This window comes from Vigna umbellata, chromosome 2 (genome assembly GCF_029865625.1).
Source record: "Vigna umbellata cultivar VRB3 chromosome 2, Vumbellata_1.0, whole genome shotgun sequence".
Lineage (NCBI taxonomy): Eukaryota > Viridiplantae > Streptophyta > Magnoliopsida > Fabales > Fabaceae > Vigna > Vigna umbellata.
Window position 1 is genome coordinate 15,974,841 of NC_142166.1, and position 13,164 is coordinate 15,988,004.

The 13,164-nt window shown below is 32.9% G+C and overlaps 1 protein-coding gene and 1 long non-coding RNA gene across 3 annotated transcripts; both read left to right on the top strand.

Annotated features, from left to right (window-relative positions):
• Positions 1 to 1,751, top strand: LOC124821985 (uncharacterized). Its single transcript, XM_047293932.2, has 4 exons — positions 1 to 612; positions 743 to 851; positions 1,042 to 1,090; positions 1,505 to 1,751. Exons 1-4 carry the CDS (start codon positions 1 to 3, stop codon positions 1,749 to 1,751), a joined length of 1,017 nt encoding a protein of 338 aa, XP_047149888.2.
• A 3,237-nt stretch (positions 1,752 to 4,988) lies between these two features.
• On the top strand, positions 4,989 to 10,353 carry LOC124821986 (uncharacterized). Of its 2 annotated transcripts, XR_015784225.1 has the most exons (7): positions 4,989 to 5,190; positions 5,347 to 5,490; positions 6,328 to 6,392; positions 7,470 to 7,601; positions 8,410 to 8,439; positions 9,444 to 9,572; positions 9,679 to 10,353. It is a non-coding gene; the product is annotated as an uncharacterized LOC124821986 (long non-coding RNA). The 2 variants fall into 2 exon arrangements; XR_015784224.1 differs by having other exon boundaries at positions 4,992 to 5,490.
• The last annotated feature ends 2,811 nt before the right edge of the window (positions 10,354 to 13,164 follow it).

The window sequence follows — 13,164 nt, forward strand, 5'->3', positions numbered from 1 at the left end:
ATGGCATATTATGCTTATATGGAAGCCATTCATACGTGGCAATTAAGGACTATTGTTGACAACCACAACTGTAGTAGAGAGCACAAACTAAGAATACTTAATGCAAAATGGCTGAGTAAGATGTTGGAAAAAACTGTTAGAGAAAATCCCAAAGTAAAGGGAGAGGAAATTCGTGAGAAGATAAATAGAAAATGGAATGTAGGTGTATCTAGATGCATGGCTTATAGGGCAAAGGCCATTGCTTCAGACCATGTTGATGGGTCTTTCAAAGATCAATATACAAGGATTTATGATTATGCGAATGAGCTCCTAGCTCGTAATCCAGGATCCACAGTAAAGGTCAAAGTTGAAGAGAATGAGGATGGACACATTTTTAGGAGGTTTTATACTTTTCTGAAGGCCTACAAGGATAGTTTTGTGTCCTGCAGGCCAATTATTGGGCTGGATGGTGCTTTTCTGAAAGGAAAATATGGTGGTGAATTGTTAAGTGTTGTTGGTAGAGACGCAAATGACCAAATGCTACCTCTTGCGTATGCCATGGTGGAAGTAGAGAACAAGGATACTTGGAGATGGTTCCTTGAACTTCTCGTTGAAGATCTCGGTGGGGAGGAAGTAAGTTCATCATTTACATTCATGTCGGATCAACAAAATGTAATGCACATGACCTTTTCCCCCATTATGTTCATTAACATTCATATTGAAATGATATCTCTAACAACAGTGTCATAATTTGATTCAATAGGGACTATTGCAAGTTGTACAAGAAGTGGTCCCTGGAGTTGATAAACGTTTCTATGTTAGGCACCTATATGCAAATTTAAGGAAAAAATCCCCTAGGAAACAACTAAAGCGTTTGATGTGGAAGACAACTATAGCAACCCATCCACAAACATGGGAATAAAAAATGAGAAATATAAAACAGCTTAATGATGAGGCTTTCAAATACTTGTTAAAAATCCCTCCCAAGTTTGTATTTAAACTTCTATTGTTAAAAATCTCCCAGCTTTCAACACTAATATTGATTATCCTTATCCAATGTAGGTACTGGTCACGATCAAGATTTACCAGCAAACCTCAATGTGATACTTTGGTAAACAACGTCAGAGGCTTTCAATAGTGTAATGGTGCATACAAGGTCTAAGCCAATCATAAGCATGTTGGAGGAAATCCGCCTTTAGTTTATGAAGAGATGGGCAACTAATAAGACAAAAATACAATCATTGTCTAGGGAGATTTGTCCTAAAATCAAGACTAGACTAAATAAGGAGTCTCAGTTAACTAAATATTGGATTCCGAGGTAACCTAAATGCAATATTGTTTATGATTTGTGTTAAAATGTGAAGTTGTTTATGATTATTACAACTGATCAGTTGTTTATGATTAAAATGTGTTTCTTGTTTTCACTTTACAGCTGATCAGCAAACAAGATGTTTGAAGTTTGCCATGTGTCCCAAGCTGGTGACAAGTTTGTAGTGAATTTAGATGAAAACTTGTGTACATGCAGGAAGTGGGCTATCACTGGCATACCGTGCTGCTACTCCTTGGCTGCTATGAAATTCCTAAATCTAGATGCAGAGAACTTCATTCCATGTTGCTTTAGGAAGTCAACATATGAAGAAATATACTCTTTAATTGTGTATCCAATAAATGGTAACAAGATGTGGGAGATTACCACATATGTTGATGTCCTCCCTCCACCAAAAATAATATTGCCTGGGAGACCAAAGAAGAAGCGAAGGTTGGAGCAATGAGAGTTGGTCAAGGATGACAGAAGAATGATGAAGGGTGGTTTAAAGAAAAGATGTGGCCTTTGTAAGGAACTGGGCCACAACAGGACTTCTTGCACCAAATCAACACAATCACCTCATGTCAACTCTCACCAAACAGAAGAAACTAACCCATCAACTCAACCAATGATGCCATCATCAAATCAGGATGAAGCTATAGTTCAAGGGGATAAATGAAAATTTTTAATGTTTAGACAATGTCAACATGGGACCAATTGTATCTTTTTGTAATGTCTGTCATTTGAACAATAGTAATGCCTATAAGATCTTTTTGTATCTTTTTGTATAAGACAACAGTTTGCTATATTTGATTTGTTTATCACTGGTTATCAGTTATCAATGAAAATACAACAGTTATATTTGTTGTACATCTTGGTCCAGATATATTTCTTGTACATCAGATATATTTCTTTATTTGTTATCAGTTATCACTCCATATTTTGATGACAAAAACAATATATGTCTTATTACTGGGTGATGGAGGTTTCACTGTTATGCAACTTTAGATCTCAGATTCATCCCAACCTAGTAGATTGTTATGCATGTGGCAACTAATTGCTTAGTCCATACCATATAAAACCAATATAGACCTCTCTTTACAACATATCAAATTAAAGAAAAAACCATTCTTTAGTCATATCAGATTCCATAACAACAATTGAATTTGTTACTCATAAACAGATCAAACAAGTTTAATTTTCATTGAAATGGAAGAAAGCTACAACATAGTTAAAAGACATCAGCCCATTGTCATCAACATTGAAACTAAAATTGTGTTTATTACACATAAAACACAAACCAAAAATATCAAAGACCTTCATCCACTTTTGAACAACAAAGACAAATTTCTCTAACGTAACTAACATATTCCTATTACTATCCATTTCTTCACTGTGCAACAAACTTTCTTTGTTTCCTTCAGACTTCAAGCATGTGCCCCTTTTGCCTTCTGCAACATCAGTGCACCATTTGAAGTAGTTGCAACCACCCTCTTCAACACCAGTCTCTATAAACAACAATTTCTTCTCAGAAACACTTCCACATAATACATAGGTGAAATAAATCATACCTTATACTTCGAGCATCCCCAAAATTGCTTGCCACGATTCTTTAATGTTTTAGCAGTTCTCAATGCACATCTCAGTTCACAGTGGCAAATCAGTGAACACACATTACGCTTTTCCTTCCGCCACACATTGCATGTCGACGAACAACAAGAATGCTCCTTCGACATCGTCTTCGAACAACACGTTCAGCACCCACCCACCTGCGTCGCACCAAAACACCCTTCAATAACAAGCTGAACAAGGTTGAAGACGAACCTCGCTCTCCTCAGGGATTTCAATCTTCCAATTTAGGGATTTCTTAAAATCCCAATTATTTTCCCAAATTTCCCCAAATTCCACACCCAGACAACAATCAAATTAAAAAAAACCTAACTAGTCATCTATTTTTCATAAAGAAAACTTTGTGTTTTGATTTAAGTGAATTTTTTTAAATATGTAAATAAAATAAAGCCAACTCAGGTGACCGATGTGTGCCACGTCAGTACCACTTGCTCATGTCACCCAGCCACACATCAAATTTTTTTAACACCATCCATCCTAGTTAACGGTAAGATCTAAATTGATTAAAATTTTCACAATAAAGGACTTATTGAGAGGATTTAGAATACGAAGACTAATTTGAGACGATTATGTACAAATAGCTATGTCTGAAATGATTAAACCTTTAAACTTTTGAATTTTTATGTTACCTGCGAATGTAGGCTTGAGCACCAAATCTGTCATTTGTAGGGGTGGGCAAAGTATACTAAACTGCATTGTATTATAAAGATTTGTAGTTAACTATAAAATGGTTCGCCTGAACTGAACCAAAAAACAGTTCGGACAAACTGCACTGAACTAATTTTTAGTTCAGTTAGTTCAGTTATAGTACAGTAAACTGTTACAATATTTCAAATCAGTCCCTTTTTCATCAATCAGTGATTTCAATCAAGGTTGGAAATATGTTACAGGTTTAGCAGTTTTGGCTTCTGACTGTTCATCTTATATTGAACCGCCAATATTGACTACTTACTTTATTTTCTACAATTTGACGTCTGATCCATTGTCATTTTCTCTTTCCAAAGGCTTCTATTGTACAATGATTTTTATTCTAGAATTTTCATCATCCGCTTTTATCCATAATTAAGCACTACTGCCAGATAGTTTATTAAAGGCCATCATTAAAGGATTACTATTATATTGAATGTTTGATTATCTAGAAAATAAGACTGCAGTGGATAAACATAACTCAATAAACATCAGCATATAAAATGGCAACAATTTTCACAGTGAAAATAATTCTATATTGTTATCTCCCTTGGATATCAGTAAGAGTTACATGGTTGTTGGAGTTACAATTATTTTCTTGAGAAGAAGACTCTATACTTGATGAACTAGTTGGAGTTACAATTATGGTGGGCAACGCCGCATCAGCTAAGGGAGGATCACATTTCAGAAATAGTTGGAAATGAGAGAGGGATAGAAAAACAGTTCTCCTACAGTTAACTGAACTAAAAATGTGATAAGTTCAGTTTTAAAAACTAAACTATAAAACAGTATATTTAACTTTTTAGTGAAAATGGATTAGTTTTTTTTAGGATTATAAAATACAGTTAAGTATAGTTCAGTACAAATTAGTTTTTTTTTGCCAGCCCTAGTCATTTGGACTCTTGGACAAATTTCAAAAACTCACTCTGATTCAGTTTTCAATAAAACTTTCCATCCTTTTAATATTCTGCAGACTCTTCTCATAACGCAGTTACGCAATACAAACATCTAATAATGTAATCCTAACCAATTAATTCAAATATTCACACTAGAGAACTTTTTTATATAAACACTATTTATGATTTCTAAAAATAAATAAACAACGCTTAAGTACTATCTATTTAAATATAAATAAATAACGTTTTTCTTTTTATGAAAATATTATCTATATTTAATTTATATTTTTTTAATTAATAATTTAAAATAGACCAGTAAAATATGCTAATTAAAAAAAAACATGTTAGAGATATAATTAGATAACACATTTTTAAAAAAATTCTATTTATAATTTATACTTATTATTATTTTATCACCTTATAATAGTTTTCTATTTATTTGCTTGTTGAAAAATTTTCATTTCCCCTCACAAAACCCTGCCTACAGTGCAGAAAACTCAACATTTCTCTGAAAATATCAAAATTTATACACCCTTAAGACTCTGATGTCAGTCACTCTCATCTCTCAATCACATATACCCAAACCCAAACCCTCTCACAGCTATGTCATGGTCGAGGAATTGCGTTGAAGAGATCACTGCAGTCAAGCCCTTATGCCAATGCATGGCCAGACTTTCGTGTTCTCTTGCATCGGTAGAAGCAATATGAATCTTTCACTCCCCCTAACTCCAATTTCACTCAAAATTTCTTCCTTCCTTTCATTCTTCACCAATCTTATCTTGGCTAACGAATCTAATCTTAGTCGAACTCCAGCTCTTGTGAACCATAGTATCTTGTTGTCGTGCCCAGGGACGCTTGCCTGGCAAAGCTCCTCTGTCGCGCTCCCCTGCAAATGCAAGAAGTCGCCGTTGTCAATTACCGATCTTTCATTGCTGCTACCAACGCTTTAATCGCCATGAAGTCGCCTCCATTGACAACCATCTCGAATCTCTCGTACCTTCTCTATGCTCCCGCTTTTCATTTCATCTTTTTCTTATAATTTTCTGGATTTGCTTATATTAAATTCAAGCTTTAACGAAGTGGGTTTACTTATTGTTGGAAATGTGATTGTGCTTCGTACACATACTTAGGAGCATTTCGTTGGGTTGGGATAAAATTAGGTGATTGGGTTCAACTGAGTGTAAAACGTGTTACTAGTTGATTTGGATTGGAAAACTTAAGGAAATGCGTAGAAGCGCTATTTGTGATGGTGATGATACTTAAGTTAGGAAGTTTCAGATCAGATGAAGAGCTTGCATTGTTATTCTCACTTCTACAGAGAACGCGAATAATGTTTACTGATGTAATAATGGTTCCATGGTCACTACATGAACCTATACAGAACAAATATTCAAAACCATACACATATTCTGTTATTTCTTGTCTAGGAATTGCCTAGGAATATGCTTTTGTTTTCATGGTACTACTATCTTCTTATTTCTTAAAATTATACAAAATGGTAGTTTTCATGTGTTATCATAGATAAGGAATCTGGACTTGATTTGACAATATTGAATTTGAATCTCACTGCCTGTTCTCCAATCATCTCCTCTATCCTTATGTATGTAACTTGTGACTTTTATCGGAGTATGTTTAACTTTCTCCAAACATATTAAATGTTCTCATGCTTCATTTTTGCCTTCTGTACTTACTACATTTTTGTGACATTTTTACTTTGTCCTTGTGATCGATTCTTTAACTAATTGAATAGCTTCAAAATCTGAGCGAGATATATGTAGATTGTAATTATATTTTGCTGTCTTAATTTTTCTTTTCTATGACTTTTATTAGATTGTAAATGGCCCTGAAGTTTTGAGCAAAGATCATGACGGATTGTAAATCAGCTTTTGACTAAGGTTAGTAAATTTTTTGAATACTTTTATTGATAGAAGAGATACTGTTTCTATAGTAGTCATATCAGAAATTCTAAGACAATATGCTTGGTTTACAGATAGATAGTGTGGAGTCACTCAATAATGTTTTGCTTATTGGAATGACTAACAGAAAGGACATGCTTGATGAAGCTCTCTTACCCTTTGTTCACTTGAATGGATTTGGGGAAGAGTGATTGAGTGTGACAGATTAAAAAAATTTACTTCCAAATTCACTCTCACTTACCTCCCAATTCACTCAAATAAACAACAAAATTTTTTATCTTCAAATCCTCTCAAATCCACTCAATCACTCTCCCCCAAATCCATTCAAGTGAACAAAGCCTTAAGGTCTTCATATCTTCTTCTCCTATTATGATCTTTGAATTTACTTCCTCAGAAAAATATAAATGTTGACAGTCAAAATTATATATCATAGTTGTGATCCAATCTACTGCCACTCTGATTGCTTGTTATAGAATTTGAAGAGTTTACAGACGTATATATTTATATTATTTATGATATTAATTAGAAGAGGAATAATGTCCTAAATTAAGGGTAATATTGCTTTCTATACCCATGGTTAATACAATCACTCAATTCTAAACTAACATTCTCCCTCAAGTTGAAGGATGTATGTCATATGTACTAAAGTCAAACTAATACCTTGTAAGACATTCGATAAGTATAAAAGCTAACCAGTTGTTGGAGTTTACAAATTTAGTAATGAACTTGCCTTTTAAAAAAAATACTTTGACAAAATATAGTGAATCTCTTTGTGATTTGTCCTTTCATGAAAGATTGGATTAGAAGCAAGAAGTAAATGCTGTTCAGTTGTCACACATAATTTTCATTACCTTAATGTCTCACAACTTGAGCTGTTAAAGCTATTGCTTTAACCCCAAGTTCATTGGTTGCTGCTTCCTTGGCGTGATACTTTGCATTTGTATTGACCTAACAGTTCTGTTCTATTTCTGGCTACTGTGTCAATAATTACAAATACTACTACTTGCCTATTCATGTGCTCAATTCTAATGCTTAATCTTGACTCGTGTCATGTAGACCAGGGAGATTGGAACTCCAGGTTGAGATAAGCCTTCCTGATGAAAATGGTCGAGTACAAATTCTTCAAATTTACACCAACAAAATGAAAGAGAATTCTTTTTTAGCTCCAGATGTGAACCTAAGAGCTTGGTATGTGTTCTTTGATGCCTAGTCTTGTCTTACAGATGTATGAGTTTGCTTTTTGGATGAAATGAAAGTAATAAAAGCTTGCTTATTGTGCTTGTTTGCATTAGCACATATTCTATTCATTAAAGGATATTATTCATGCTTCACCATAAACCCTTTTATTTGGTAGTTTTGTCGTATGAAACCTGAAGGGAAGTCTGGCAAATTAAAAACTATTTCACGTCTGTTTTAGTTCCAAGAAGTTTGTAAAGTTATTTGTTTGAATTGGTTTTGAAATCACCTAAACATGGACAAGCTGAATGCAGCACTAACACTGACCTACACATTATATTTAAGAATTGTGACAACAATGTGAGGTGTACATTTACTTTTTGCATATTTAGTCGTTTGGCTAACATGGAGATGATCACTGTCTCAGTGTCTGTTCACAGAAATCAAAACTAGCTTGTCTAAAATTTGATTTTATACTAATTTTTACCAAATATAAAACTTAGTTTGAGATTTTTTTTTAAATTAAAAAATTAAGGAAGGCAGATTATTTTTTCAAGCATAAAGTGAAAGAGTGTGAACTGGCTAAACAGTTTTTTTGTTAAAATAAGTTTTTTTGTTAAAATAAGTTTTTTAGTTAAATAATCAGGAGACAAGAATTGATTCTATAATGTTGAATCATTATTAATCTTAAAAATACTCTTGAAACAGCCTTTCTTGTTTCCTTTGTTATATTTGCTTTATTCTGTACACTTTCTGTTCCTACACTTTCGATTTTCTTCACAATTATCCTTGTTACTAACATTCATGGAATCTATTTCAGGCACTCAATAATTGGGGACTTGCTCTTCAGGTATATTTAATTTTCCTGTGTACCAGCATTTCACTACTTCATACAAACGGCAATTAAAAATAACAGTGTATTTGCAATCTTTCATGCTTCTAGCTGCATGTTTGTGTCTCTCCCATTCATACATATGTATATTGCAAGAAATGAAAACAAAATTTTAGGAGAAGCTACATTAAATGCTTTTTAAAAGCACATTTTCATTTCTCCCCGAGACTTGGATCTTTTCTCTTCATCTGAACCTTTCTTTATGCCAAATGCACTTTGGGCCCTGTTGAATAAATCTCGTGAATTGTGCAGTCATAAATATCTTTTCAAATATTATAATTAATCACCTAAACTTAAAAGTGGTATAGTAGCTCTTCTGGCTCATTCAATGTTGTTATTAAGCATCCATGGGCACAGTTCAATCGTTAATCCATGTCAGAAAAATTCAACTTCTTTTAGTTTGGCTGTGGATGGACAATATTATCTCAAAAGCTTCTATAAATGAAAAAGAAAAGAATGGGATAAAATCTTCAAACCACTGCACCACATATGTACCTGTCCCTCTTTTTTTTTTTAATCATAGCCAACCCCCTTCTCTTTTTCAGAATATATTTCCCTATGCCATGAGAGTTATTTTTGCAAAAAATGTACTTAATATTACTATAAAATTCATAATTTTCTTTATTGGAAAATCTCAGTTAATTTGGTTGTATTGTCTTTGCTTAAAAAATTGGTTTCCAATTTAGGAACTTAGTGCCATAGTTCCAACCCGAGAAAAGCAAAAGATTGTGAGAACTGCAATCATCAAGGTAACAATTTTTTGGAGGGAATTAGATGGAAGTGACAAAAAAATGTTTTACATCAGCCATGTCCTCTGAATATAGCACATTTCCTTATCTCTTTTGACTTTTCCATATTCTTTGATGCAGTTTCGTGCAGCCATATTATACTTTGTTGTCTTGTATTGACATGTATGTAATAGTATTAAGAGTTAATATTTAACCAGCTTAATGCCTTCACAGTATGGATTAGCATAGGACACTTTAAGAACTGGGGGATCAGTGAGTGCTCAAGAAGTTTCGCCAAATGAACTGTAGAGTCAGTCTACAATATATATTATTGCTGCTAATGCACTGAAACCAAATTATTCAGTAAGAAGCAACTATTTATCCTTGGATCCTGTTAATTTTTTCCCTATTTTAATCATACAATCTGCTTATGTATTGTTTTTACTCATTATTTTGGTGTATCTAACAGGTTTATGACAGTGCCTTGCGGTTGGTGCGCTCTATGGTGATAAATACCTGAGCATGTTGCCACTTGGTATTGTGTTCTAACGCGTTATCTAACACCGCCATTAGTTGCCTGATTAGTCATTGTCACAGTGGCTTCATGTTACTTTCTATTTATATATTTATAATTTAATTGCCTTTTTTCTCTTAATAATTAGAAAAGTACTTGATATGGTTTATTGACCAATCTCTTAACCATTCTTGTTGGCAAAATCTTTCTTTGTATAAATGATTCTGCTTTATAAAATTTGCAATTACTTTCCGGTGTGATCTATTCTTTCACACGGCTTGGGAATGAGATTACTTAGATATGGGAGGATTGAACTCATGACGGCCACATACATGGCAGAAGTTGAGGTGTTCTCTCCAGGAAGCTGCAGAAAGCCGTGACTTTCATTAATGCAGAGATTGAAAATGAAGAAGTCATGGAAAATTTAGGTATAGCTGAAATTTGAACATTATATGAGGAAAATTTGATGGGAAAGTTTCTGTATGCTTATAAAAATAAATAGAATACAGATATATGTTAGATCAGTGGTAGGTATTTTCCAGATTTAGTTGTGTGGAGAGATGATTGCAATTGCAACACGCAATTGGGTGATACACATGCAGAATGTATAAGAAAAACTTTCTTCTGTTATCTTATTGCTGTTACTAAAAAAAATTGTTATAAGTGTGAGAGAATTTTATAGTTTTTGTTGTTATCAAAGATGAGTATGATATTGATGAATTACTATACTTAAAGATTGTGGTTAGATTTAGTTTTTTATATATCCTTTTAATATTTTGATTATGGCATAATATTTTCATAATAATTTGATTATGACATAATATTTGATTAAGAGTTTTGATACGATAGATAACTAATTGAATACCAATTTCATAATTGTTGTTGCGAAATCTTTTTAAAGAATATGTTTTTAAAATAAATAAATTATTAAATAATTAATAATTAAATAAATTATTAAAAAATTATTTATTCAATAAAGAGTGTTCAAGTGTTGTCTATTAAAAAAATTAAATAAATTATTTAAAAAAAGTGGATCAATCGAAAGTGTTGGTTTAAAAAGTGTTGTTTATTAAAATATTAAATAAATTATTAAAACAAAATTAGACTAATAAATGGTGTTTATTTGAAAAATCGTTGTCTATTGAATCATTAATAGACAATACTTATTTAAAAAAAGCATTGTTTATTGTTGATTGTCAATAGACAATGATTTTTCAAATAAGTGTTGTCTATTGACAGTCATCAATGGACAACACTTTTTTTAGAAGCCTTATTTAGTAATAGACAATACTTAAATAAACAATGCCTAAAAAATGTTGTTTATTGATATTTTTGTGATAGTGATTGTATCCAATGTCACACACAGTTGACTTATGCTCAACATTATATGTTTTAGGCCATCTACTAATAAAACATTATCAATAACAGGGGAGGTGTTTATACATATCTTTTCAATACCTATTATTTTTCTTTGTTGATTTCCTTTGAATATGACTGTTCCACTCTTCTTACTCCTGAGGTCTTGGAACATAGACCTTTGACCCATCATATGTCGCGAGCATTCACTATCAAGGTACCATGATTAGGGTCTCCTTGTGGTTATCAAGCAAATCTGCAAGAGAGGTGATTTTGTCCTTAGGTGCCCATATTGCTTTGGTTCTTGCTTTGTTATTCTTATTAATTATTCTTTCTTCAAGGGTTGGAGCATTGTTATAGATTTCCTTTTTAGGTTTAACAAAATAGTCAGTTTTGACTTTGAATGTACCATGAATGTTGTTGCCATTAAAACCTAAACCACGTTTGTTAACTGAATGCTTACATACTTTGACTAGAAGTCCTAAATGTTCATTTCCTTCAAACATTTTATTCAACACCTTATGAAGAATGTCATTTTCACGTTGGAAAAGCCAGGTTTCTCTTTGTCTTCTCAAGGTTAGGACACTCAGATTTGAAGTGGCCTAGTTTCTTGTATTCATAGCATATGAGAGGACTTTCCTTTCATTGATACTTTTTGGAAGTTGATATAGAGTCTTTGCCTTTCAATTGTGTTCTCCTTTTCCTTCTCCATATTTAGTAGACCTTCTTGGAGATGAATGATAGTTTATCCTCTTCTCCTTCTTCCATAGAGTCTTTTTCACTATTTGACTCTTTTGAAGGTTCTTCTTCTTTTAGGGCTTTTGTAGGAGGCCTTCTGGCAGACTTATGAGCTTTCAATACAATGTTCTTTTCTTTCTTTATGATTCCATCTTGTAGAAGCTCCTGCTCGCGAACTTTTAGGATTCCAACAAGCAACTCCAAACTCATCCCATCAAGATTCTTTGTGGTTCTTAGAGCGATGACTTGTGGTCTCCCCTGTTTGGGAAGACCGCAAAGAATTTTTTCAATATGATTTTAACAAGATAAGTGAATGGAAAATGTTTTAGATAATAAAGCAATAAGGTATAGATTTTATACTGGTCCACTCAACCTGAGTTACGTTCAGTTCTCTCTTAAAAAGCTTCTTAAAGGGTTCCACTAATCTTTTACAAGATTACACGAGTTTTACCTCTCCATGTTTACAACAAGTATTTTCACCATTCTTGGTTTCCTAGTCAACACGACTAGTATGAGTTTAACCACTCCTAGTTTACAAGTACTCTAACCACTTATGGTTCCAAGTATTTTAACCACTTTTGATTCCAAGTATTCTAATTACTTCTGATCTTCATCCTAGACAATACATCTAGACAAGTGTTTTAATTCTCTTCATAACTTACAACACAAAATGTCTTAAAAGTACAAGTATAGATATAACTCTCATGGAGAGGATATAAGCAATATAAGGATTTATGTGATTTGCTAAAGTTTTTCTCTAAAAAGAAATATCCAATGTCAAACAATGTGTGAGCACAAGAAGCTTGTCTTAACTTTCACAAGTTCACTATTGTGTTCTTCTTTATCCTTCTTGTTATCATCATCTTCTTTTCTTCAAGCTTTAGTCTATATATAACTTCAAGAGCAGATATCTTTTAGGTAGGAAGTCAAACTTTAGTCTTTTTTGTAGGGGTCAGAGCTTTATCATAGCCTTAGCGAAACTAAGCTTGTACGATGTGACAAAGCATAATGATTCAAGGAAAACATTCCCATAACGTTCTTCTTCTTTCACAATGTCTTTTTCTTGGGTGCAATGATTCTGATAATATCTTTCTACTTTAGTGATATGCACAAATGTCAAGAACAAAGTATATAAGCATCGAAACACTTTATCGTACATGCATTAAATGTTTTGAACGTTGATAAGTGTTAGATTGTATTGTGTGTTTAAGTTATCTTATCATTTGTGATGTCATTCATAAATGCGTCATTTGATAAAACATACAACATGTATAATCATCAAATGATATAAAACATTAAATGCTTCTTCAAAGGCTATAGAGTTTAACGGGTCATTCATTAGACGAT

Excerpts from the sequence above, each read along its gene's own strand:
- LOC124821985 (XM_047293932.2), top strand. The coding sequence starts at position 1 with ATGGCATATTATGCTTATATGGAAGCCATTCATACGTGGCAATTAAGG. Across the intron at positions 613-742 it reads AAGATCTCGGTGGGGAGGAA|GGACTATTGCAAGTTGTACA; the intron begins GTAAGTTCATCA and ends TTGATTCAATAG. Across the intron at positions 1,091-1,504 it reads AACCTCAATGTGATACTTTG|GAAGTGGGCTATCACTGGCA; the intron begins GTAAACAACGTC and ends GTGTACATGCAG.